This window comes from Cavia porcellus, unplaced genomic scaffold (assembly GCF_034190915.1).
Source record: "Cavia porcellus strain 051 isolate PalLab524CR breed Dunkin Hartley unplaced genomic scaffold, mCavPor4.1 scaffold_1, whole genome shotgun sequence".
Classification (NCBI taxonomy): Eukaryota; Metazoa; Chordata; class Mammalia; order Rodentia; family Caviidae; genus Cavia; species Cavia porcellus.
This window is the reverse complement of record NW_026947484.1, coordinates 219,315,147-219,341,449: the sequence shown is the minus strand read 5'-3', so window position 1 is coordinate 219,341,449 and position 26,303 is coordinate 219,315,147. Positions and strand designations below refer to the sequence as shown.

General features: G+C 37.5%; 1 protein-coding gene and 1 pseudogene across 2 annotated transcripts in view; one reads left to right on the top strand and one right to left on the bottom strand.

Moving 5' to 3' along the window:
• Sos1 (SOS Ras/Rac guanine nucleotide exchange factor 1) overlaps window positions 1–26,230 on the bottom strand; it is a 109,288-nt gene extending 83,058 nt beyond the window's left edge. For both annotated transcript variants that reach the window (XM_063229521.1, XM_063229523.1), the window contains exon 1: window positions 25,996–26,230. In XM_063229521.1, the coding sequence (XP_063085591.1) occupies window positions 25,996–26,082 (87 nt within the window). In that variant the 5' untranslated portion in view covers window positions 26,083–26,230. The remainder of the gene's footprint in view (window positions 1–25,995) is intronic.
• On the top strand, window positions 4,108–5,278 carry LOC106028300 (armadillo repeat-containing X-linked protein 1-like; annotated as a pseudogene).
• Window positions 26,231–26,303: the final 73 nt, after the last annotated feature.

Sequence of the window (26,303 nt, the reverse complement as noted above, 5' to 3'; positions counted from 1 at the left end):
TGAGAAAATGGGTAAGTTAATACTTTTTCTTTTTTTCAAATATCAATTTGCATGAGGCTGGACTTTCTCCATACATGAATTTTAACTAAAAGAGCAAATCATGATTGAATTCAAAAGCAGATCTGAGATTATCTGTTCCTACCCTCATTGCAAAACTGCTGACAACAGGTAAAATATGAAAGACTGTTAAGCATCCACTGATGGCTGAGTGGATAAAGAAAAAATCTACACACAGTATACAGAAATGATGGAATATCATTCAGCCTTAAAAAGTGAGACACTGTCATTATAGCAACATGGGTGAACCTGAAGAACATTATATATACTAAGCAAAATAAACCACAGCAAAGGAAGACCAAAAAACCAGAATTACATGATATCAAGTATATGTGAAATCCAAAATTTGTCAAACAGAGAAACAGAGTGGAACAGTAGTTATGAAGGGTAAAGGGAGAAGAGATGGGAGATGCAGGGAACAGGGTACAAACCTGCAGTTAAGTGGGATGAATCAAGGGACCTAACGTACAAAACGAGGACTACAGTTAATAATATTATATCGTTGAACCAAAAATGTGTCTAGAAACTAGTTTTTAGGGGCTCTTACTACAAAAAAAAAAAAGTAAATGAGATGACAGCTATGTAATCTGCTTGACTACAGTACTTATTTTACCAAGTGTCTATATAATAATTTTATAGACCTTAAATACATACACAAAAATAAATGAAGATTAGATACGAAGAATATATAAAATAGTTTCAAGGTTTTTGTTTTATCTTTTTGTTTGTGTGTTTGCTTTGTACCAGGAACTGAATTCAGGACCTCACACTTGCCAGGCAGGTGCTGTGCCACTGAGCTATATCCCTGGCTCAAAATTAGTTTCATCAGTATGTCTAAATCAATAATGGAGCAATTAGATAATAAATATAGAAAATAAACTTTATATGTAGCATTATATACATCCTGAAAGCATCCTGGGCACCCATCCTAAGCCTGGTGTAAATTATATTTACTTAGAAACAAAAACAGTAAAATTTTTTCCAAATATTGAAACTTCTGACAAAACAACATTAGCAATAGTATATAAGAATATTTTAAAAAACAAACCTAAAAAAACAGAAAATAAACAAGCAATATGTCTTAAAACATTCAGAAAATGCTCAACAAATTTCGGAATAATTTGTTGATTTTAATTACCAGTACCACAGCAGAACTCTGAGTATCACCAGGTAAGGAGACAGAGCTGATTCTTTTCTATGATTACCTGAGTCCAAATTACAAAGCAAAACAAAACAAAAAACCAACCAAACAAACAAAATCTATTTTTGTGATGTATCTGTACACTGGGTTTTAATTTTTTAATTTAAAAAGAACCACTCCACTCTTTAAAAGGTGGAGAGAGTCTCATCATTGAGAAGAAAAATGGAAAAAATAGGTCATATAAATTTTGGGGAGTAAGACTGGTAGGCTACAGCAGGCAAAGAAAAGATGTTAATTTTAAATATTTTTAAAACATTGAATGCTTATTACTACTAAAAGGAAACATTGTCGCAAATCACAAAGAAAGTCTCAATTTTTGAAGCTCTTTTTTCCTTAAGGAAGCTATGAAACCATTATGCTCAGATAATCAGCATATTAATGATATAACTGGCCATTTGAAATGTACTTTTTAAAATGTAATAAGCTTATACTTTTGCTATAACAAAAGAACTAAGACTAAAATAGCTCAGCACTATGAGTTGCTAAAAAGCAGTATACACTGCAATTCTAAGAAACCACAGAGGGAATGTTTTGGCTCATGTATGATTTTTTTCCCCCACAATGGTGACTGCATGAAAAACTTGAGGTCACTTACTGATAGAACAATAAAATGAATTGTCAAAATAGTTGAACACGCTAATAATCATTCCAAAAGTTAAAACTCACTCCATATACTAAAATTACTAATACAGTATCAATAAGAGTATTAAGTTATTCATCTTGGCAACTTCAAGGCTGCTAACAAAGGAATCTCATTAAGCAGACCGTACTCCAAATAAAAGCAAAAGTCAACCAGAACTGGCTTATAAACAGCCCTGAAAATATTTCTAGCTACTTGTACATTTTCCAGCCTGAAAAGGTTAAGACCTCAGGTAAGATGTGAATGTAACACGGAAAGTCTATAATTAGGTAAAAGATGAATCCATTGCACTCGGGTTCTGAAGGTTTACTGAACATGTATTACAGCTGAGATGGCTGCCTGCAAAATTCAAATACAGCCAATCAAGTGGAAATTTACCTTTTCTAGTAGAATTTTAGTACACAAAGTTTCCTGGCTTAGAACAAGGAAGGAGGGAAGGTTTGGGGGTAATGTAAATACAGTTTGCCTTCACTGGACATTTTCCTTCTAAGCGTTTATATAGCTGCTGTGAAGAATTAAGTATAATTATCACTGCTATCTAAAAAGCAGCAATTATTATGAAATAGCCTCACTAAAATTTTGTGTTGTTTCTACTTTTAAACCAACATAACACAACTTCATGTAGAAAAAAATTTCTTTCACAAAAATATGTGAATACATGGTAAAATTTTGAAAGAGACTGGAATGCAGCTAGATAAAAATAGAAGAAAAACTATCAGAATGGCACCATACTTCTCATCAAAAAACAGGTTCAAAGGAAGGGGCACAATCTTCTTTAGGTGCTGAAAGAGTCACTGACCCAGAATTTATACCCAGAAAACACATCCTTCTGGAATGAGGAAGTCAAGACATCCTCAGATGAAACAAAACTATGAATTGCCAGCATTCCTACCCTAAAAGAATGGCCAATGGACATATTCCAACAGAATGGAAATGACCCAATGATGATGCCAATACACTAATAAGTAACGCACACACGGTGTTACAGTAGCTACTGAAGAAAGCTGTATACAGAGATAACTTTAAAACATTTTAAAATAAACTCACTCCAAATAAAATGGAATTCTAAAAATTTAAATTACCCACGGTAACACAAAAACAAGTAAATCAAAAGCAGAGTAAGCAGAAAAGAATAGTTAACTGGAGCTATAAAGCATGTCAATATCTGCACTGCAAATAAATGGCCTAAGTTACTGGGCATACAGTATTGGCATATTCCTAAAATTCCAGCTACTCAGGAAGCTGAAGTAGAAAGGTAGCAAGTTTGAGGCCAAGTTGGGCAACTTAGCAAGATTTTCCTTTAGAGTAAAACAAAATACTTAAAAAAAATTTTTTTAAAGCTGAGGATATACACTCCTAAGTATCACATAAATGGTCTAAACACAAAGAGATCTGTTCAACTTTGGTGCCTGGGAAGACTGTTTTTGGACTTCTACGAACAACCCTTGAAAATGTCCTAAAACTGCAATTCAGAACAAAGGAAGAGAGCTAAGAAATTGAAAAAATGTCTCCTCCTGATATGGATATACTTGTCTGTAGTGATCACCTAGAAAATACTGAAAGTATTGAAGTCTTATGAGAGAGTTCACCACCCATGTAGACTTAGTTACAAAATAGGTGATTTGTGACCACAGGGAAGAGATGATGGCCTTTCATTTAAAGAAAGCACGTAAGTAGGGTTGGTCACAAAATACAACTGCTGAAGTAAGTGCAAAATAAAGAGAAATTCTCACACGATGCCAAGGAAATGGCCAAAGAAACCAAGAGAAGAAACAGAGAGATGTAGAGGGCCTGTCCAGGACTCAGGCCTGTCCTATGTGTGACCAGAATACCGGGAACAAAGAACAGAGAACAAAGCAAACGATGCTGAAACAATAAGGAACTAGCAGCAGAAAACCTTCGGAGTTGAAGAATGAAGTAGGCCAGCAAAGGAAGGAGGCTCACATAGTACCTTCAGAATTCAGTAAGAAAGCAGTACCTACACATATCCTTGTCACCTTTGTTAAATTTCAAAAATGAAGAGAAAATTTCACAAGTATCCAGACAAAGTAAGCAGGTTACTCAAAAAGGGGCAACAATCAGACTGACCTCAGATTTTTCTCTTGCAATTTTTAATGGCAGAAGACAAGAGAACAACATCTATAGAACTTTATGGGAAAATAATTTTGAACCAAGAATTATGTACCCTGCCAAGTTAGTATTTGCACTTGAAGGCAACTGGAAGACATTTTCAGATACTAAGGAATTAAGTGTATCAACCAAGAACCTTTTCTGCAAATTTTGCTGAATGATTTACTACAGCCAACAGAAAAAAAAGGACAAGGAGAAAACTGCAGGAAAGATGTGATGGTTAAAACTAGTTAAGAACATCAAGTCTAAAATTGTTATATATAGGGTATGTATAGGTGCACCAAGACTCCGCCTACAATGTGGCCTGTCTGCAAGGGCAAATTCGGCTTTCCCTGTAAAACTGATGATATTCTAACTACTCCTGATCTTCAAAAAGTCTGTAACATCCTGAAGAGAATAAATGATCCTTTTTTTCAAGAAGTAGTGTTGATCACTCTGGGTAACAATACAGCATATTCATTTAATCAGAATGCCATATGTGAATTGCACGGTGAGCCACTTACTGCAAAACTGATAAACACGGAAGACCTCATTATTAGGGAAAAGATTTACAATGCCCTTAATAACATGAGTTGTGAATGCTGAAAGTCCGGGCGAGATTGAGACATATGTCAAGTAAGTGTGTGATGTCACCATGATCTGCTGCTTGGATCCTGCTATGCAGATGGCTGAACTACGCTGTTAACCAACATGACTGTGACCAATCATTACCAATAATCGCTTTCGCATTCTTTTCTGGATGCTGGATGTTTTTGCTTTACTATTCCTGAGAAATCACTTTACCAAGACACAGATTATAAAACCAATTATAAACTTTACTGAAAACCCAGCCATGACAAAAAGAGTTGGTCAGTTGTAAAGTACCGTCACAGCTGATTTTTCTCTTCAATAAAGGACTGGATGTAGGGATAGGGCTCAGTGGCATAAGCGCCTGCCTGGCAAGCGCTAGATCGTGAGTTCAATCCCCAGTCTGCCCCCTCCCCAATAGGATAGACGCTTCTTAATAGCCTTACCCTTTTTAAGAATATAAATAACAACATAAAAAGTAAAGGGCTTGCATCATCCAGGGAACAATTTAGCAGGTTTATGTTTTTTTAATTTTTTTATTTAAAGAATCTGGAGTACACATCAACAAAATCAGGGCATCAGCAAATCATAATGATCTGGTGGTAAGAATTAAAGTCCTGAAAGCATTAACCAAACTCTAATTTCTGTCCTAAACAACACTGACGTGAATTTGTAGTTTCTACTTGGGAACAATGTACTTTTTAAATTTTTTGGTTTTCACTGTGATTACACGGCAAAGAGTTCTTTTCAGCTGTTATTGTGTAATAAGTATCACAGATTATTAATAGTCATTGATATTGGGTTCAGACTGGGACATTTTAAGGATACCAAGTGAGTATCAGAGCTTACACAAAACATTTGTTGATTTTATCTTGCTCCCTTGATTGAGTTTTTTTTTTTTTTACTTTACATATACTGACAGTATAAAGTCATTGTATATTATTAAGATATACTCTTTGTATTGTTTTATATTTCTTAGTCTAAAACTACTATTTTGTCAATAAAGTTGTGTTATGAGCAGCAGCAGCAGCAAAAAAAAAAAAAAACTATCAAAAGTACATGCCAAATACTCAATGTATTGGGCAAATACTATTTTATGTTTCCCAGGTAATATTATAAACATTCATGCTGATAAACAAAATGTATGTTCGATAAAAATGATTTGTTACTGTGTTCAAGAGAATTACAGAAAAGATATTCTAAATGTTAATCTGACAGAATTGGAAAATATTATAGTTTTACTTCCTTTATAAAAACAACAACAACAAACTAACAAGTTCATAATGTTAATACTGATAGTATAAGGAGAAAATTTCCAAAACTGCTTGGAGAGGGTAGGTATGTTAGAAATACTAACGAGAAGTGAATGCATTGCAGAATAAGAAAACAATATAATGAATCAAGGAGTTGGTTCTTTAAAATAAAACCTTAGCCAACCTTTTCAAAAAAAAAAAAAAAAAAAAAAAGACAAACTAAAATTCACACAATTAGGAATAAAAAGGGCAAAATCACAATGGACCCTGCAGAAATACAGAAGATGACCTATACCTACTTTGAGAACTTGTATTCTAGTAAGATGTAAAATGCAGAAAAAACAGATTCTTAGATACATATAAATCACCAACACTGAATTAAGAAGATACGAAAACCCTATATAGACCGTTATCAATGAAATCAAAGATATGATTCAAAACCTACCAACAAAGAAAAGCCCAGGCCCTGAAAGATTCACTGCCAAATTCTACAAAGAAATTTAGAGAAGACCTAATATCACTACTTCTCAGACTCTTTAATGAAATGGAAAGGGAAGCAATACTCCTCAGTTCATTCCTGGAAGCAAGCATTATGCTGATACCAAAACCAGAGAAGGACTCAACTAAGAGACAACTACAGACCAATCTCACTAATGAACGCAGATGGAAAAGTCCTCTGTAAAATAATGGCAAACAGAATGCAGCATATCAAAAAGATTATACACCATGACCAATTCCTCCCAGGGATGCAGGGACATATGTATGCCCAACAGATGTAAATCAATACAGCATATTCACAGAGCCAAGGATAAAAATCATATCATCATCTCAATACATGCAGAAAAAGCTTTTGACAAAGGCCAGCACCCATTCATGATCAAAAGAAAACCCCACAGAAAATTAGAATAGATGGTCTTTATCTCAATCTGTTAAAAGCCATCTGATAAACCAATAGCCAACATCATACTAAATGGACAAAAACTGAAAGATTTCACTCTAAAATCAGGAACAAGACAAGAATGCCCCTTGTCTCCATGCTTATCCCAACATAGTCCTCGAAAATTTAGCCAGAGAAAGAAATAAAAAGAATATGAATAGGAAAGGAAGAAGTTAAAATTATTTGTGGATGAAATGATACTTTACATAGAAGACCCCAAAAACTCCACTAAAAGACTGCAAGACTTAAGCAAATTTAGTAATGTAGTTGGATACAAAGTCAGCACTCAAAAATCAATAGCTTCCTCTACATGAATAAAAAACTCACTGAGAAAGAAATTAGAGAAACACCTTTCACAATAGCATTCCCCCGCCCCTAAAGGAAATACCTAGGAGTCAATCTAACGAAGGATGTAAAACAGCTCTATACTGAAAACTACAGTACTCTGAAAAAGGAAATGGAAGAGGATATCAGAAAATGGAAAAATAGCCCCTGCTCTTGGATAGGAAGAACCAATGTGTGAAAATAGCCATACTTCTAAAACTGTTACACATATGTAATGCAACTCTGATCAAAATTCCAATATCTTACACAATTACAAAATTCTAACATCTTATAGAATTAGAAAAACAACATTCATTTGGAACCAGAAGAGACCTAGAATAGCAAAGACAGTTCTGAGCGACAGAGAACACAGGAGGCATCACAATTCCCCCCCAAAAAACCAACAAAACAGTGGGGTACTACTGGAAAAAAAAGCAAACAACAACAACAACAACACTGAGGCTCAGTGGAACAGATTAGAAGATGCAGAAACAACTCTAGACATACTCAGCCACTTTATCTTTCACAAAATTGCCAAACACATACCCTGGAAGAAAGACGGCCTCCTTGATAAACAGTGCTGGAAAAACTGGTTCTGCACATGCTGAAGACTAAAATTGGACCCATATTTTTCACCACGCACTAAACTAAATTCAGAATGGATCAAAGATCTAAATATTAAAATAGAAACATTTAATCTGCTGGAAGATAGAATAGGTAGAACTTTTGAAGAGATTGGTGTGGGCAAAGACTTCATGGATAAAACCCTGATCACACAGGAAGAATCACAAAGAATCAACAACTAGGATCTCATCTTATCAAAATGCTTTTGCACAGCAAAAGAAATCACCAAGAATGAAGAGACAACCCACAATGTGAGAAAAAAATGTTTGCCAGCTCATCCTCAGACAAAAGATTACTATCGGGAACATAGAAAGAGCTCAAAAAATCAGACTTCCCAAATTTAGCGACCCAATCCAAAAATGGGCATCTGAGCTGAACACACACTTCTCGGATGAAGAAATAGAAACAGCAAATAAATATATGAAAAAATGTTCAACATTACTGGTCATCTGAGAGATATAAATTAAAACAACACTGATTTTCCATCTCACCCCAGAGAGAATGGCTGTCAAGAAATTAACCAGTAACAAATGCTGGAGGGGCTGTGGGGAAAAAAAATCCTTCTCCACTGTTGGTGGGAGTGTAGACTGTTGCAACCACTGAAGAACTCAGTGTGGAGAATCCTCAAAAAACTAAAATTAGAGATCCCATTTGACCCAACTATCCCCTGCTGGGTAGCTTCCCAGAAGAAATGAAAATACTGTACCACAGGAATATATGCGCATGCATGTTTATAGCAGCACAATTTGTAAAGAGCTTAGAAGCAAACCCAAATGCCCATCAACTAAGGAATGAATAAAAAAGATGGTCTTTTTATACAATGGAATACTACTCAGTCATAAAGAAAGACAAACTGGAGACTTTTACAGGTAAATGGATGCAACTCAAGACTATATTTATAAGTGAAACAAATCAGTCTCACACATGTAAACATCATATTGTCTCCCTAGTGTGAGAAGCTGAAAGAGTAAATAAAATCCAAAATGTACAATAGATATTGTGAAAGGGGAAAAACCTGCTCAAAAGGAAAGAGAAACTGGTATGGGAAAAAGGAGAAAATAAGGGAAAGCAAATATATGTATAAGTGAATTTGTCACTGAGTTTTAAACAAAAATGGATTATATACATTCCAAGTTCTGGATTTGAAAATAAGTGGAAAACTAAGAAAAAGAAAAAGAAAAGTATCAAGGAAGCATTAAACTTTGCGTAAAAGATACTGATAGACTGACATGAATTATAAACTGGTTAAATTCCCAGTTCATAAGATCAAAACCATACAAAAATAAATCAATCTCTGATCAGAGATACTTGTGTTTACCTAAAACAAAGATTTGAAGGTAATAAAAAATTTTAGGTCACAGAAATGGAAAGTAACATTTCATTAGGAAGAAATAAGGATGTTACAAAGAAATTTCATATTTAAGAGTCTGTGGCATTCATATGTAAGATTTTTGTTCAATTGCTTGATAAGGGTTGTAGTTTCACTGTTGTAAATTGATATAGATACATATATTTTAAAACACATTTAAAATTAGTGATTTTATGTGATATTCTTGTTAATTAATACCAAGAATAAATCAGTAATTAACAGGAATATCACTACAGAGCCTACACCTACAAAAGTATAATACCAGAATATTCTGAACAACTCTACACATGTAAATTTGATGCCTTAGAAGGAATGAACTCACGGAAAGAAGGGAGGACAACTGCAACTCACCCACTATGAAGGTGAGGGTAGTCCTACATGGATTAAATAAGGTGGATTTGTAATTTAGAACACCCAAAAAAGAACTTTCCAGGTCTAGATAATTTCAATGGAAAATACTACCTAATTTTAAAAAAGGGAATTAACACCAACATTCCACAATCTTTTGTACAAATAGAATTGAAAGAAACAGTTTCAAATTCACTATATGAAGCTAAAGACCACACAACAAAGGAAACTACAGACCAATCTCATATATTATTATATGTATAGAAACCTCAGCAGATATCAGGAAATAGAATACAGCAATATACTAAAAGAATTATTCACCATGACAAAGCACTTTAAGTCTGGCTCAATATTCTAAAACTAATCAATGTAACACATGGTATTAAGAGATTTTAAAAAAAATGTATCACCTAATGCAAAAAGCCATCTGATAAAACCTAGCATCTACTTATAGCTTCTAAAACTCTCAAAAAAAAAAAAGAAATAATGACAAGTTGCAATTGCAGTAAACCTACAGTTAACATATACTTAACCATAAAAGAATGATTGGTATTTGTTTCCACTGGGGAAAAAGGACAAGAATGCTACCGCTGTATTTATGCAACACAGTGCTGGGAGTTCTTGCTACTGAGTAAGGAAAGAAAAAGAAATAAAAGACATACATATTTGAAAGGAAGAAATTAAAATGCCAGGATTTGTTGACAACATGATTATCTACATAGAAAACCCCAAATAATCTCTCTAAAGCAAAAAACCAAAGCTGTTTTTAGAACTAATACGTGAATCCAGTAAGGTTACTCCACACAAAAATCAACTCCACTTCCATGTACGGGGGGGGGACGACAATACTGAAAATTAAAATACAAAAACATCCCACAAAATACACATGTACAAAACTAACAAAACATATATAGGCCTTGCACACTGAAAACTAGACAACTGAGGAAAACATCAAAGATCTAAGAAAAAAATAGTGATAAACTATCTTCATAGATAGGAAGACTCAACAATAAAAACATCCCTACTAAGAAAAAGAAAAACATGTGGGAAAGAGGTAGAAAGATTTTCACTAGAGAATCTTGTAACATTTCAGTTTTGATTTCATGAATATATTACCTAAATAAAAATCAAATAACTTTTTAAGTGTGAAAACATTTCAGTTTAAAGGTTTTTTTTTTCCAGTGCTGGGAATTAAATCTAGGGTCTTGACCATGCTAGGGAAGTGATCTACCACTGAGTCACATTCCCAGCCCTCTGTAATTTTATTTTGGACAGGATCTTGCTAAGGTGACAAGGTTGGCCTCACTTACAGTTCTGCCTCAGTCTTCCTAGTGTTGGGGTTAACCTGCGTGGCCATGGTGCCAGACTTTTTCTTTTCTTACATACTTCTCAGAATGTTTGTTGGACATGGTGGTGCACATCTATAATCCCAGCTACTTGTATTATAAATTGTAATAAAACTTCAGACCATCTCACCCAGGACATGAGGGAACCCCTTCCTCAGCGTATCCACAGTGTATATACTGTATCTCTTAATCACTTAATAATGACCACAGTGATGCCTACAGTGTTCACTCTACCTCATCATATAGGCTTTGTACTACTTCATATCATCACTCAAAGAGTGAATAAAACAAGATAGTAATTTGAGACAGACCACCCTGTCTTAGTCACTTTCCCATGGATGAGACCCAACACCCAGCATCCACAACTTAAAGAAGAGGTTAACTCTGGCTTACGTTTTGAGTCTACAGTTGGCTGGATCCAAAGCAGCATGACACGGCAGACCACCACAGCAAGGGAAAACCTGCTCATATCATGGCAGCCAGGAAGCAGAGAGTGAAGACAGGAAGGGGCAGGGATACATTCTGTCTAGTCGTGCCACAAGCTATACTTACATCTCTTTGGCCCCATCTCCTAACAGCATATTTAACCGTAACAGCCCTCATGGCCCAATCAGTTTGGAAAAAGCCCCACCTATGAGTATGTGAAGCTTTGAGGGGGACATCCAGATGTAAAACCGAACATTCATCTAAACTTTTATTATAGAATACCTTTATAACTGTGTTATTTATTAGTTATTGCTAATCTCTTACTGTACCTAAATCACAGGTATGTATATAAAGAGAAACATACATAGGGTTTGGTAATATTCACAGTTTCAGGTATCTACTAGGTGTCGTGGAACACAATCCTGGGGGAGTAATGTATAAAGATGTAATTTATAATAGCAAACACATAAAAGAGAAAAGAATGCAGTTGTATAGGAATGTCATTTTTGTAAGCTACTGAAGTTAAATTAGTATCAATTCAAACTAGATTATTTTTAGCTTAGAATATTAAATATAGCCATGAGGAAAAGATTTCAAAAATTTGCATAAAAGGAAATGAGATTGGAATTCATAAATCAATTTAAAGGAAAAGGAGGCAGTATAGACTGGAGAAGAACAAAAAAATTTACAAAGCACTCAGAAAACAATACCATTACTTTTTCCTTCTCAGTCATTACTTTAAGATTAATTAGATCAAACTAAAGGCAGAGATTAGCAAAATGAATTAAAATACACACTCCAACTATATGCTATCCATAAAATATTCACTTTTTATCTAAAGATACAAAATAAACTTTTAAAGCAAAGGGTTGAAAAGGATATTCCATGCAAACAATAACCAGAAGAGCCAGAGTGGCTCTGTTAAGTTCAGACAAAACAGGCTTTTAGTTAAATTTTTTTTACAAGAAATAACATTACACGTTCTTAAAAGAATCTTCAAGAGACATAACCATATGCACATAAGACATACGCACATACAATCTCAAAATACATAAAAATGTTGACCAGAAAGTGAGAAAAAATTCTCCAATACCTAGAGGTTTTAATATATTAACTGCAATAATGGGTAAACACCGAAACAGAAGATCAACAGGGAAATATAAGATTTTGATATTACTGATCGACTAGACTTAATAAGCATATATAGAACACTCCACGCAATAGCATAAAACATCCGTACTTCTCATGCACATCAGACATTTTCCATGATATACCGTAATACAAAATAAAATCAATAATAAATTCCCTGGGTTTGGTGGCACACACCTGTAATTCCAGCACTCACAAGACTGAAGCAGGATTGTTACAAGTTCAAGGCTAGCTGAAGCTATTGAGTGATTAAGATCAGCCTGAACTACATAAATGAGACCCTCTCTCAAAAAACAAAAACAAAATTTAAGACTGCGTGACAATAATGAAATGTGAAGTCAAGAAAATGAAGAAAAATCTATAAATATGTAGAAATTATGCAACACACTCAAACATACAATGAAAGAAATCACAAAGAAAGCGTGTGACTATTTAGAGATCAATATTTAGAGAAAACACAACATACCAAAACTTTTAGAAGACAGCAAAAGGGGCTGGGGATTTAGCTCAGCGGCATAAGCGCCTGCCTTGAAAGCAGGCAGTGGTGAATTCGATCCCTGGTACCGATAAAAAGGAAAAAGACAAAAAAAAAAAAAAAAAAATAGAAGACAGCAAAAGTAGCGCTCGGATGGAAATGTATAGCTATAAATGTCTGCATTTAAAAAGAAAATGATCTCCAAGGTGGCACATGCCTGTAATCCCACCACTGAGACAAGAGGTTCACAAATTCAAGTCCTTCCAGCCTAACTTTTCAAGATCTTGTCTCCAAATAAAAAAATAGGGCTGGTTCAGTGATGGTTTGATACCTGATACTGAGGGGAAAAAAAACTGTAACAGCCCACTTTACACCATCGAGTGATACAAAAAGATGAGAAAACTAAATCCAAAGTTAGAAGTGAATAATAAAAATTGTAGCAAAAATAAATAAAATTAAAGCCAAATCAATGAAACTAAAGGTTGACTCCTTGAAGAAAAACAACAAAACTAACAAACCTTTAGATAAAATGTCTAAGAAACAAAGAGGAACAAATGGATGAATAAAATCAGAATAAAGTGGTGATATAGCTACTAACCTCACTAAATAAAAACAGACTATAGGCAACTACTATATAGCCTAAAGAGTTACATGTGTGCCACACCAGGCATTCTAAAAAATTCACCATCACTGACCTAAGTAAATTGATAAATTCCTAGAAACACAGATTACTTAAACAGACTTAAGAAGAAATTATAGTCTAACGTGTGGGAGGCCCTGTATATTCCTCAACACTGCAAAAGAAAAAAAATTAAAGATCTCCACAGATCCATAACAATAAGGTTGAATTACAAATTTAAAAAAAAAAACCTCCCTAGAAAGAAAAGTCCAGGACCAGATGGCTTCACTGTTGAAATCTACTAAACATTTAAAGAATTAACAGTACTCCTGTCAAAACTCTAATAAACAGAAGAGGAAAAAATGCTTCCCAAACTCAATTCAGTGAGGCCAGAATTACCCTAATGCTAAAAACCAGATAAAGATAACACAAAAAAATTACAGAGCAATGTCCACATACTTGAAAAAAATGCTGAACCAAAGTAAATAAATAAATAAATAAAATAAAAATACTGAACAAACAGCAAACAGAATCCAACAGCATATTTAAAGGACTATATATTTAGACTAAGTAGGTTTTATCCTAGGAATGCAAAGATAGCTCAACCAACATTAAAGAAGAAAGTAATATACCACTTAATAGAATGAAGGCAAAACAAACAAAAAGATGACATAAATTAATGGAAAGCCATCCTGTACTCATGGATAGGAGGACTTAATATTGTTAAGATGTCACAATTTACCCACAGCAATCAATAGATTAACACAATCTCTGAGAAAATTCCAATGCCTTTTTTTGCATAAATGGAAATACCAGTCCTCAAATCATATGGAATTGAAAAAGGCACTGCAAGGGCCAGAACAGTCAAGAAGTGAAAGTTAGACCACTCAGCCTTTCTAATTTCAAGACTGACTATAACGCTCCAGGGAGACAGTGTGGTTGGCATAACAAAATTCAGACAAATAAAATGGAAATGAGAGTCCAGAAATCAAATCATACATCTACAGCCAACTGATCTCTGACAAAGGCACCAACTCTGTTCAGTGGAGAAAGAATGGGCTTTTCAACAAATGGTGCTGGGATAACTGGATGTCCACATTCAGAAGAATGACATTGGGTTCGCTAACTCACACCAAACACAAAAATGAACTCAAAATGTATTAAAGACGTAAATGTAAGAGCTAAAGCCATAAACAACTTCTTAGAAGAAAATATAGAGTAAATCAGCATGGTCTTAGATTGGCAGTAGAGTTTACCTGTGACATCAAAAACCAAGCAGTGAAAGAAAATATTGATAAATTGGATCCATCAAATTAAAAACTTGAGCTGGGTGCAATGACATGGACCAGTGGTCTCAGCTACTCAAATGGCGGAGGCAAAAGGATCGCCCGAGTCTAGGAACTTGACACCAGCCTAGGCAACATGGAAAGCAACAAGAAAAACGTTGTTTACCACATGACATTATCAAGAAACTAAAAAGTCAATCTTTTGATTAAGTCTGAGAAAAAATCTTATGTTTATTAAGGGTCTTTTTTTTTTTTTTCAGACACAGTCTCACTTTGTAGTCCAGGCTGGTCTCAAACTCACTACGTAGCCCAAACTGGCCTCAAACTCATGGCAATCCTCCTTCCATAACCTCCCAAGTGCTGGGATTATAGGCGTCCACCATGACACCTAGCTAAGGGTCTCAAACTAAGAATATATAAGGATAGCTGGGATAGGCAGCACTCACCTATAACACCAGCTACTAAGGGAGGCTGAAGAAGGAGGGGCACAGCTCAAAACAAGCCTGGGCAACACAGCAAAACTTTGTCTCAAAATTTTAAAAAAAGAACTGGGAAGCAAGGCATAGTGGAGCACACCTTAAACCCAGCACACTGGGAGATATAGACAGGAAGATCACAAATTCAAGCCCAATCTGGGCAACTTTTAACCCTGTTTCAAAATTTAAAAAAAAGAGGGTGTGGGGTGTGGGATGTAGCTCAAGTGAAAAGGCACTGCAACACCCAGTACCACAAAAAGAGAAAACAAAGCCCAGGATGTAGCTCAGCACTCGCCGGGTTCAGTTCCCAGTACCACTACCACAAAAAAGACATATGGTTCTCCTTTTTTAAAAACTGTAAGTAACCAAGCAAGTACTGAGCAATGCATTTGAATAGACATTTCTGTGAAGAAGACATACAAATTATCAATGACTGCATAAAAGGATAAAACAGGTTTAGATATCATTAGTTACTATGAAAATACAAAGCAAAAGCATGATGAGATACCATTTCACACCAAGTAGGAGAAAGTTTTTTTAAAAAAAGAAAAAGAAAATATTGGGAAAGATATGGGAAAATGGCAGATAGGAATAAAAAATAGTAATGTTTCTATGGAAAACATATGCAGTTCCTCAAAAAGCTAGTCATCATAATTCCTAAATGACCCCGCAATTCTAATCTAAAGTACTTACCCAAAATTCCTGAAAACCAGGACCCAAACCAATACTTTATGTCTGTATTCACTACAGCATTATTTGTATTAATCAAAGATAAAATGTAGCTGGAAATAGTGCACACCTATAATCCCAGAACTCTGGGAGGCTAAAGCAAGAAGATCATGAGTTCGAGTCCAATCTGGGCAAGCTGGCAATTTACCTGACCCCTGTCTCAAAAATAAATAAACACTGGGCTGGGTTGTAGCTCTGCACAAAAGCCCTGAGTTCAATCCTTTAGAGCCACCTAAGTGGTGGGATGTGCCCATATGCCAACCAACAGATAAACTGATAAAATGTGGTAAACACACCTCACAGAACATTATTCAGATTTTAAAAAGAATAAAATTCTGGAACATGCTGCAACATGGACTAATCTTAAAAACATTATGTTAAGTGAAAGAAGTCATGCAAACGAGCAAATGTTTTACAATTCTATTTACATGAAATATCTAAAATAGGCAAACTGATACTAGGGTCTGGGAGAGGGGGAAGTGAAGAACTGTTGCTTAATGTGCACAGTTTCTGTTTTGAGTGATGAAAAAGGTTTTAGGAACAGCTAGTAGTAGTGGCTGTATCATATAATTGTAAATGAGATAGCACCAAATCGTGTACTTAAAGTGGCTAAGTGGAAAATTTAATGTTATATAAAACCACAATGAAATTCAGTTATTAAATCTATGCACAGAAATCAGAATGTCACCAAAGTATTTAAACAAAACAGCTATAAATATAATTATCAGCAACTATAGTCCATTACAAATTATTGAGTCCTATGTACAAACATCAAAGAATAACCAAAATTTAAGTTAACTTAAGTTACAAATCACCTGTTAATTAAAACCATTTTTAATCTCAACTTTTATTTTTTATTCTTTTTCTTTTTAACCCTGAACGAAGCTACCTTCCCTTGTGCAATTAAGCTGCTTTAAAACATAGGGACTGCACATCTTTTTAATTACCAGATACAACGTCCATAAAAGCAATAGTTTAAAAAAATTTTTTTTATTCAGTTAATTTAAGATAGGGTATTGCTACGTAGTCCAAGTTAGTTTAAGATGGGGTACTGCTACGTGGCCGTGCTGATCTGACACTCACAATCCTCCTGCCCCTGCCCCTCAATTGCTGGAATTATGTACCTCCACACCTGGTTACTTGTTAATTTTATATCAGTAATGCTTGCCCTACAATAAATGCTCCAATGACTTTGTGAATAAAATAAAACCAGTAAAAATTATGACAGTAGCATTAAAGAGGCTTTAAAAAGTCATCTAATTGTTACAATTTTTAAATATCTATTTTTAAAATAACATCTGAATAATTCAGGATCCACAAAAGCAAAACTTTACTTCTTTTCTTCCATGTAAATCACCATCTCTAACTCAGGTGGGAGGTTACCAGAATCTGACTTTATAAGGAATTTCATTTACAGATTTGTGTTTGCATCTGAGGTGGCCCAGACTGGAAAGCAAAGCCACCCTTGGGAGGTGTCTTCATGGCTGGAAGTTACTACTGAGCTGCCCGCCCAGACCGGTTCACTAGGCTATAACCTGGGAGTCATCGAATTGTTTTCTTTTGTTTTACTCACTGTTCTGTTTGTGGTTTTGTGCATAACACATTTATTACACAAACACTGAATATAAAATACAGAGTTCATTTGAATAGCTCCTGCAGCAAATTGTGTACCATTAATTTTAATGCAAATTAAGTTTTTGATTTTTAAGAATTTACCCTGACAAATACACACACACATATATATATTATACATATTATATATATGTATATATATATGTACATTTTTAATATAAGAGAGTTGGGGGAGCAAATTGCTCACTTCAAGTGGGAAATACTGCAATTAGATTATGCCACACCAGGCAATTCACAACCAGAGATGACCCTGGCTGACCATGAGAATGAGCATCTCAGCTCTGACTACAGGCAGCTGCTGCACTCTGAAATCCATCGCTGTGTTTGTGCAGTGGCCATGCTTCTAACAGGCTCCTCCCCGTCAGTGACAACAGGGATGGCAGGCATACCAACACAGACTGACTCCTGAGAGACGCAGAATTCTGTGATAGGCAACTTTCACTCAGAGGCTTCCTGAGCCCGTGGCAAACTTTCCTTACTGTAGACTGCAATGTAATTCCTTCCTTCTTTACACCTCTCCTTTACTTGGAATCAGAGTTGCATCACAGTCTGGCGATTCCCATCTCCTTCCTTTTTTTCCCCTCTGAGCATTTTACTTAATAAATTTCCTCCAGGATTAATACCATGTTGGCATCTTCTTCTTAAAAGGTCCTAGACTGATGCAAAGAGAAAAGCTTCCCTTGAAGCATCACATGTTTAAAAATAAAATCTAGGGGTTAGGGATTTAGCTCACTGGCATAAGCACCTGCCTGGCAAGTGCAAGGTCATGAGTTCAATCCCCAGCACCAAAAAAAAATTAATAATCATATATATATATATATATATATATATATATATAATCCATTTGAATGACCTGTTTCTAAAGTACTTTGGCTCCCTATTTGTTAACACAGAATGTAGTGAACATGACAATTCTGATGCCTTAGTTGGGTAATCTCAACTAAGACCTACTAACTCATTAGTAGTGTAGTTTTGAGGGGAGTCAGAACCACATGCAATTCAATAAATATATTCTGAGCAATGGTTATAAATGAGAACTAGGACAAGTATCACAGGAAATGCAAAGGTGGATAGAACCCTATTCTTGCCTTTAGGAATCTCAATCTTCAAGAGGAAAGAACACACAAATTCCAACAATCCTTAAAAACCAGACTGGTGCCAGCAGTGATGGCACATACCTACAATCTCAGCCTTTGGTAGGCTGAGGTAGGAGGATATCACAGTGAGTTCAAAACCAGCCTGGGCTACACAGTGAGTTCCAGGCCAGCCTGAATTAACACAGTGAGGCCCTGCCTCAAAAAACCCAGATTGTCATGGAACTGATGTATAAAGTACTTAAGTATAAACTCAAGTATAAAGTACTAAGGATATAAAGAGATTCTCCACACTTAGGCAATATAATTAAAGTAGAAAAGCTTTACAGAAGAGGTGAGATAGATAGACAGACAGACAGATAGATAGCATCAATCTTCTTTGCTTTCAGTCTGTACTTGGCTGAATTTACCAAGGATGGTCCAACCAAGAGGCCATGTTTGCTGGTTACTCACAGTGCCCATCCTTCCTACCATAGTTTTCTCTTAGATTCTCATTCCAAGAGCATTGATGGTTTCTCCCCAAATGTGCTCCTCCCCAGTATCCTCTATTTCATCACCATCACCAGTTAGACTCCTAAGTCCAGAACTTGGGGATTCCTCTTTCACTGTTCTCTCACTTCCCTGCCCTGCTTTCTCACTTCCCTGCCCTACCTCTTAAGTCTCTCTAGAATTTGTCCATTTTTCTCCATCTCCACAGCTAAGGTCCTAAACAAAGCCATTATCCTTTTGACACAGCATTGCAAAAATCTAATTGGCTACAGTTCAGTTCTCATTTAATCCATGCTCTATAGGGCAGATAGTGATGCTTGGAAATTTATATCTAATTGTCAGTATCCCACTTAAAACCTCTGTGTCTCTCCAAAGCTCATAGATAAAATGAAGTAATTTGGTTCATAGGCTCTAGACCAAATGTGGTGGAACTCTTAGCGTTTTCAGTGATAAACACTGTTTGTGGCATGCACGGTACAGGTTCACTGCCCCTGATCTAACTCTACACTTCAGAACTGAGCTCCAGACTCCCAAAACATTGGATTCCTCTTGTCCTCCAAGCCAGCACAAACACTTCTTCCTAATCACTGGTTAACTCTCTCTTCCATATAAAATATCACTCCCATAACAACCAAATATGAGCATGCACAGAGAGTGCAATGGGCAGATGGTCCAAAGCCTCACAGGCTCACAGGGGGAGCTTTGCGGAAGTCGCTGGATCTAGAGCGTGAATGTGAATTCAGGGCGTGAGGTACTAGGTTAGTCCACTAACTGATTTATGATAGTTCTGGGTGCACAGGAGGCCCCACCCTGGATGCGGGTGGTACTACCCGAAAGATATATAGCCAGGATGGGATAAAAGGGAAAGGGAGGCTTTTCTGCTACATGCTACTCTGTATTTTGTCCCAGCAATGAAAAATGTAATTAAAAATGTAGTCTCCTAGCTTCCCATTGCCATCCCAAGATCATCATCCCTCACCCCTGTTTCTTTATGGTGTGTGCTATTTTTCCATTAATGGGCTCCTTTAAAATTCTTCTTTATGGGGTAGGGGATGTAGTTCAGTGGTAATGTGGAATGCTTAGCATGTGTAAGGGCATGGTTCAACCCCCAGCACTTCCCAAAACATCTTTTCTGAATGTAGCACAGTAACCCTCCCTCCTTTTTAATGAAATCCTACGCAGAACCCACCTAAAAGTAGGGAGCTATCTTTGCTCAGCTCTTTCTCTTCTGAGGAACATCCTAGAATCTAAAATATGGGACAACTAGAAAACCACTGTGCAGGCACTGTACTACCTGCTCTGAAGAGGCAATGCAGTATGGTAGAATTGTCTTAGAAGCAACAGTTAGGCTCAAATCCTGATTCTACTCCTTATTAGTTATTAGACATTAGGCAATTTGCCCTCTGAAAATCCACTTCCTCATCTGTAGAATGGGGATGTTACCATTTGGAAAAGTCAGTGGGACCAGGTCTACTAGTACATGGCTGTAATCCCCACCATTTGATGAGCTTGCAGGTCAAGGCCAGCCTGAGAAACCTGGAAGACCCTGTCTCGAAACAAAATTTAAAAAATAAAAAAAGGGCTGGGAATAGTAGGTTAGTGGTAGAGCACTTGTGTGGCATCAAAAAGGCCCTGAATTCAATCTTCAGTAAAATCAATAAAACAGAAACTAAATAAAACCAAAACCAGAAACTCCATGGGTGGAACAGAGAGAAGTTTGTAAACAATAGTGCTTGGAATAGTGGCACACAGCAGGAGCTGTCCGGCGGTGTGTTACCTCAGGAATAAAAGGGATAATGGCAATGAACGAAGAGGTAAATAGAATGGAAAGTCTAGAAATAAGCTGTTATATATAGACATGACATAAAGTTATTTACATGCATGCATGTGAAATAATTTAATTTTCATAAAAATATTAACACAATTTCATAGGAAAAGGAAGGTCTTTTCAACAAATAATTCTGAAATAACAAGATACCAGGATAGGGGGGGGGAAGAATCTCAATTCCTACTTTTACATCATATACAATTAATTTGAAATAGTTCATAGGTTATATAAAAGCTAAAATAATAAAGCTTTTGAAGAAAGCACTAGGAGAAAGCTTTCATGATTTGGTAGCAGACAAAGGGTTCTTAACAGGGCTTTCCTATAATGCCCACTACTCAGGAGGCTGACAGCAGAATTTTAGTTCAAGACTAGCATGAGCAATTTAGTGAGACTGTCTCAAAAAAGGGGTGAGGGCTTACCAGATAGAAAGCAATAATCTTAAAAGAGAACAAAATGGCTAAGTTTTATTTCATCAATATTAAAATTTCTGTTTGTCAAAGAACGTGAATGGGCTGAACATGCCTGCATCCTGGCACTCGGGAGGCTGAGGCAGGAGGGTCACCACAAATTTGAGGCCAACCCAGGCTGGACAGTGAGTTCAAGATCAACCTGAACGTCTCACCTCTGCAGTTATCTTTTTTTCCCCCTTTCATTTCCAAGCTTCTTTAGAAAAAAAAAAAAAAAAAAATAACCTAGAAAAGAAAAGTCATTTGTTCCTGCTATCCTTATCTTTTCATGTTCATCCATCCCCCACCCTCACACTGAAACATGAGTGGTCCCTTAAGTGACTAATGACTCTCACTGTCAAATCTAACACTTTTCAGGGACTCTGCCTTTTCTACAGCCTGACATGGTGAAGTCCTGTCCTGAGCTCGTCCCTCCCAGCTGGTCAGACACTAGAGTCTCATCTACCCCCGCCCCGCTCCCTGTCCATCCCTTCTGACTGCCTCTTTCCCTCTGCTCTCTCCCTACACACAATTTCCCGCTGCCCTCCATTTCAGCTCTACTCTACTCATCTCGGGGCGTGGTCCCACCTACTTTTTTAATATCTCTACTGAAATACAACTGATATTCAGGCATGGTGGTGCACACCTGTAATCCTAGAATTTAGAAGGCTGAGGCAGGAGAATCACTGTGGATTCAAGGCTTCCCTGAGCTGCACAGTGAGTTCAAGGCTTCTTGGACCTTCCTGGACACACAGTGAGCTCCTTCCCCCTCAAAAAAGAGACATTTTTCCAGTCAGTTAGTGAGGTCCTGTCTATTCTGCCTTTTAAACATCTCTCAAATACAATCCATCTCAATATTTCCATCATAGTTTAAATGTACTCATAGTTCAAATGCATATCATCTCTTAGCTGGACTATTAAGTGAGTTTTCTAACTTTTCTCCTTACTTCAGGTCTCTCAAACTCATTTTCCATTCTACGGCCAAAGTGAATTTTCTAACTTCAAGTCTAGTGTCACTTTCCCATTTAAAACTCCTCAGTGCCTTCTCTCCAAGATAAAAATTCAAGCTCCTCAGCTTAACATACAAGACAAGTTGTCTATTTGTACTTATCTCCCCAGACTCACACTGACACTTCCCATCATGTTCTTAGTTTTTTTTTTTTTCCTAATTATCTCATTTATCATTCTTAGTGCCAAAGACAGTATTTAGTCTGAGGCAGACATGGAAAACTGCTGGGATAAAATAAAGCTTACACTGTCAGATGTGGTGAGAGAGCTGCAATAGGTCATTCTGAGTATATCCCAGAAAGCAGCAGTCCTGCCTAGGAGCCGTCTACAGAGCAGGCTGGAGTGTGGCGTGGAATGCAGTCAGAAGATGGGCATCGAGTCAGATCATCAATCACCATCAATTTCATCCTAACAACTGGACACAGTATCTTCTGTTAACCTCAAAAGACAGAGAATGGCAAGTGTACCAGAACTTCAGAAATTTGGGAAACAGATACAGGCACACAGGGAGGAAGTTACTGCACTCTGTGGGAAAGGGAACTCAATTACATCAGTAAGAGAAGAAAATAGAGGGGAAAAACACTCGAAAGGGCCACGAATACACAGGGTAGACGGCACACAGGGGTCAGAGACGGGCAAAATACTAAGCTATCCGTCAAAAAGAAACTTAAAAACTGGTAGGTGGAGGGAAGAAAGGAGATAGTTTTAATTCAGGTATTCCCTTACCCATGTATTAAAAATGGGTGCCTAACAGATGTCAGGCACTGTGTGCAGTGGGAATACAGTGAGAGAGACTATTCCTGTTCTCAAAAGCACTCAATATAGTTGGAGGAGAGGCAGGAAACAGACAAGTTTAAATAAGAACTTAGCATTTACTGCCAAGAAATACTACAGGGACACCTGCCTACCCATGTTTATTGCAGCACAATTCATAAGAGCCAACATATGGGTCAAGCCTAGGCGCCCATCAACAGATAAATGTATAAAGAAAATGCAGTAGTATTTTTATAAATTGGAGTATTACTCAGACATAAAGAAGAGTGAAGTTACGTCATCTGCAGGAAAAGGATGGAACCGGACACCATCATGTTAAGCGAAATAGGTCATTTCACAACAAGTACCATACGTTTTCCTTCATATGTAGAATCTAAAGCAGATTTTATGAAAGTAGAAGAGAGACTAATACCAGATAAAGGGACTGAGGGAGAGAGGGTGTAAGGAGCATGGGCATAGATATGATCAAAATATATTTACATGCATGTATGAAAACGCCACACTGAAGCCCAATTGCATTATGAATAAGCATTAATAAAAATGTATTAAAAGCCCCTTTATCACTGCTAAGAGGTAGGATAAGGTGCTAAAACTTAGCCCTCAGAAACTGACAAAGGCTCTGAAGTTAAGTAAGTCCCAAAGAGTAAGCAGCATTAGGCCAGCAAAGAAGTGCAGTTCAGGTAAAAGGAACAGCAAGTCCAAAGAGCCGCAGGTAAGAGAACATAGCTCGGCACCTCTACAAGTAGTCTAATAATAAATCTAAAGAACACATTCAAGATATGGAGACATCCACGTGAAATGCCCAGCAGACAGAGGAAAATGCAGGTTGTGAGCTACCAAATTCAGATACACAATATACTTTCAACCTCGTCTTAGAATCATTGTTGGTGGATATCCAATGATTAGGTAGACTCCTCCCATCACTTCTGGTTAAAGTCAAATCCTGGGCTATAGAAATGAGCAACAAAACTCTAGTGGGACCATGCTCAGCTGGTGATACAGTCCCTGTCTAAAGACCACAGCCACCGACTCAATTCTGGTAGTTGACTGCCTTGCTTGAATGTCAGTTCTAAGTGGAGATTTTCCTTCTCTTTAAGAAAAGCTGAAAATCCAAATTTTATGTAATTATTTCCCATTTTTAAATAGATAATTAACTACATTTAAAAGCAAAACATTGTGACAGCCAAATAAATGTGTCTGACAGATTTCTGCAAGGGACATCCATATGGCAATTAGAGCAAGCCTGCTAACTCTTACAACGCTTTTCCCACTACTTCACAGGATGCTCAGTGGGTATCTTGGTGGCTCCCTAAGGATAGGGACTGATTGCTTCTAAGCACTATGGGCCCAAACTTGCAGTATTTTTATGAGGCTTTTGTTTGTTTGTACATTTTAAAGCAAATTTCTGCCTCTCATTATCCCGTTAGTACAACTTGCAACATCCCTGAGACATACTACTCCCCTTCATTACAACCTAAGAAGTCAAGCTTTCAGGTAAAAAGCAAAAGTAAAACACATGGCATGAGGCCTGGTGGAATTTCTTTTTCGTTTTCGTTTTTATCAGTACCAGGGATCGAACTCACGACTGCCTGCTTGCAAGGCAGGCGCTTATGCCACTGAGCTAAATCCCCAGCCCCTGGAATTTCTAATTAATAAAACATGATAGCTGACATTTCTTTGATCTTCTTTAAAGATATCAAAGAAATGTTTGCAACCAGCGACACACTGTGTGTGTGTGTGTGTAGGGCCTAACAAATATGAAATGTAACAACAAATTATGGTAATGAACCAAATAGTTTCCATTATAAAACACCAACAGGGAGGAGGGAAGAAAAATTCAAAAGGGAAAGTAAAAGTTGCTGGCCTTTGAGAAATATCAGGCGCCTTTTAAGACATTTTGATAAAGTACTGTATAAATATTTAGCAAAGGTACAGTATAATCTTAATTCTCAGAAGCAAAATTATATTTTAACCAGCTAGCAAAAAGTTTCTCAGTAAGAAATCAGGATCTAGAAACGCTATTGAGAGTAATGCACTCTCTACATAAAAAATAATCATTTTTAAACTCAAACACACCAGTACCAGAAGCTTTAATACAGTGTTTATTAAGACACACTGTTGCTTTGGAAGCTTTTAAAATGTAGCAACATTCCCCATATAAAAACAATGTGGCAAACTTAAAAACACAAATGTTACAAAGCCTACACTACGTGACAGTAACCAAGATTTCCAAATTCCTTCCCTCCAAAGCTGAAAATAGTGGCATGTGTACCAGTAACGAGGGGTAGGGGTGTGTGTGTGTGCAGTTATTACTCAGGGCGAGCAAAGTAAAGCAATGCAAAGCAGGCCAGGTTCCTGCTGGCAGGCAAGCTCGAAATTACTTAGAGCAGTACTGTGCCAGAGCATTCCTGATCCAGTAAAACGAGCCTACTGGACACCTAAAACCGGAGGCTGACAGCAGCTCTGCCGTGAGGCCGAGAAAGCTGAAAAGTGGCCTGCTTTGACCTCCACATTAAACCGAGGTTCCTCCAACTGTGGTCTCGGAATCAGGGGGCAGGTGATTGACCTTCCAGCGGCTGGATCGTTCGGACAAGCTCTCCCCGGTTTCCCGCAGCCTTCCCACCCCCCGGAGTGAATGTCAACACCTAGGGCGGCCGAGCGCGGGGCCCCTAGGCGTGCGCGCCGGTCCGGCGAGCGGACCCGACCCAGGAGAAAGCGGCGGCGCCCGCGGGGGCTGCAGCGGGAAGCGGGTCTCCGCGCTCTCTCACCTTCTTCAGCGCTGGCACCAGCAGCCCCCGCCACTTGGGTGCGTTCTCCTCGCTGAAAAACTCGTAGGGCAGCTGCTGCGCCTGCATGGTGCCCCGGGAAGCCTTCGGCAGGCAGAGGGGCGGCGGCGGCGCCGGGAGCCGCGGGAGGGCGAGCTCGCAGCTCGGAGCGGGGCAGCGGGCCGTACACGGCCCGGCCCTCGGGCGCGGCGCTAGCCGCGGAGAGGCGGCTGAGGGGCGAGGCCCGCGCCCGGCCACCCACCCGACACCGAGCCCGGCACCAGCACCGGCCGCGGACAGCGAGCGCAGCC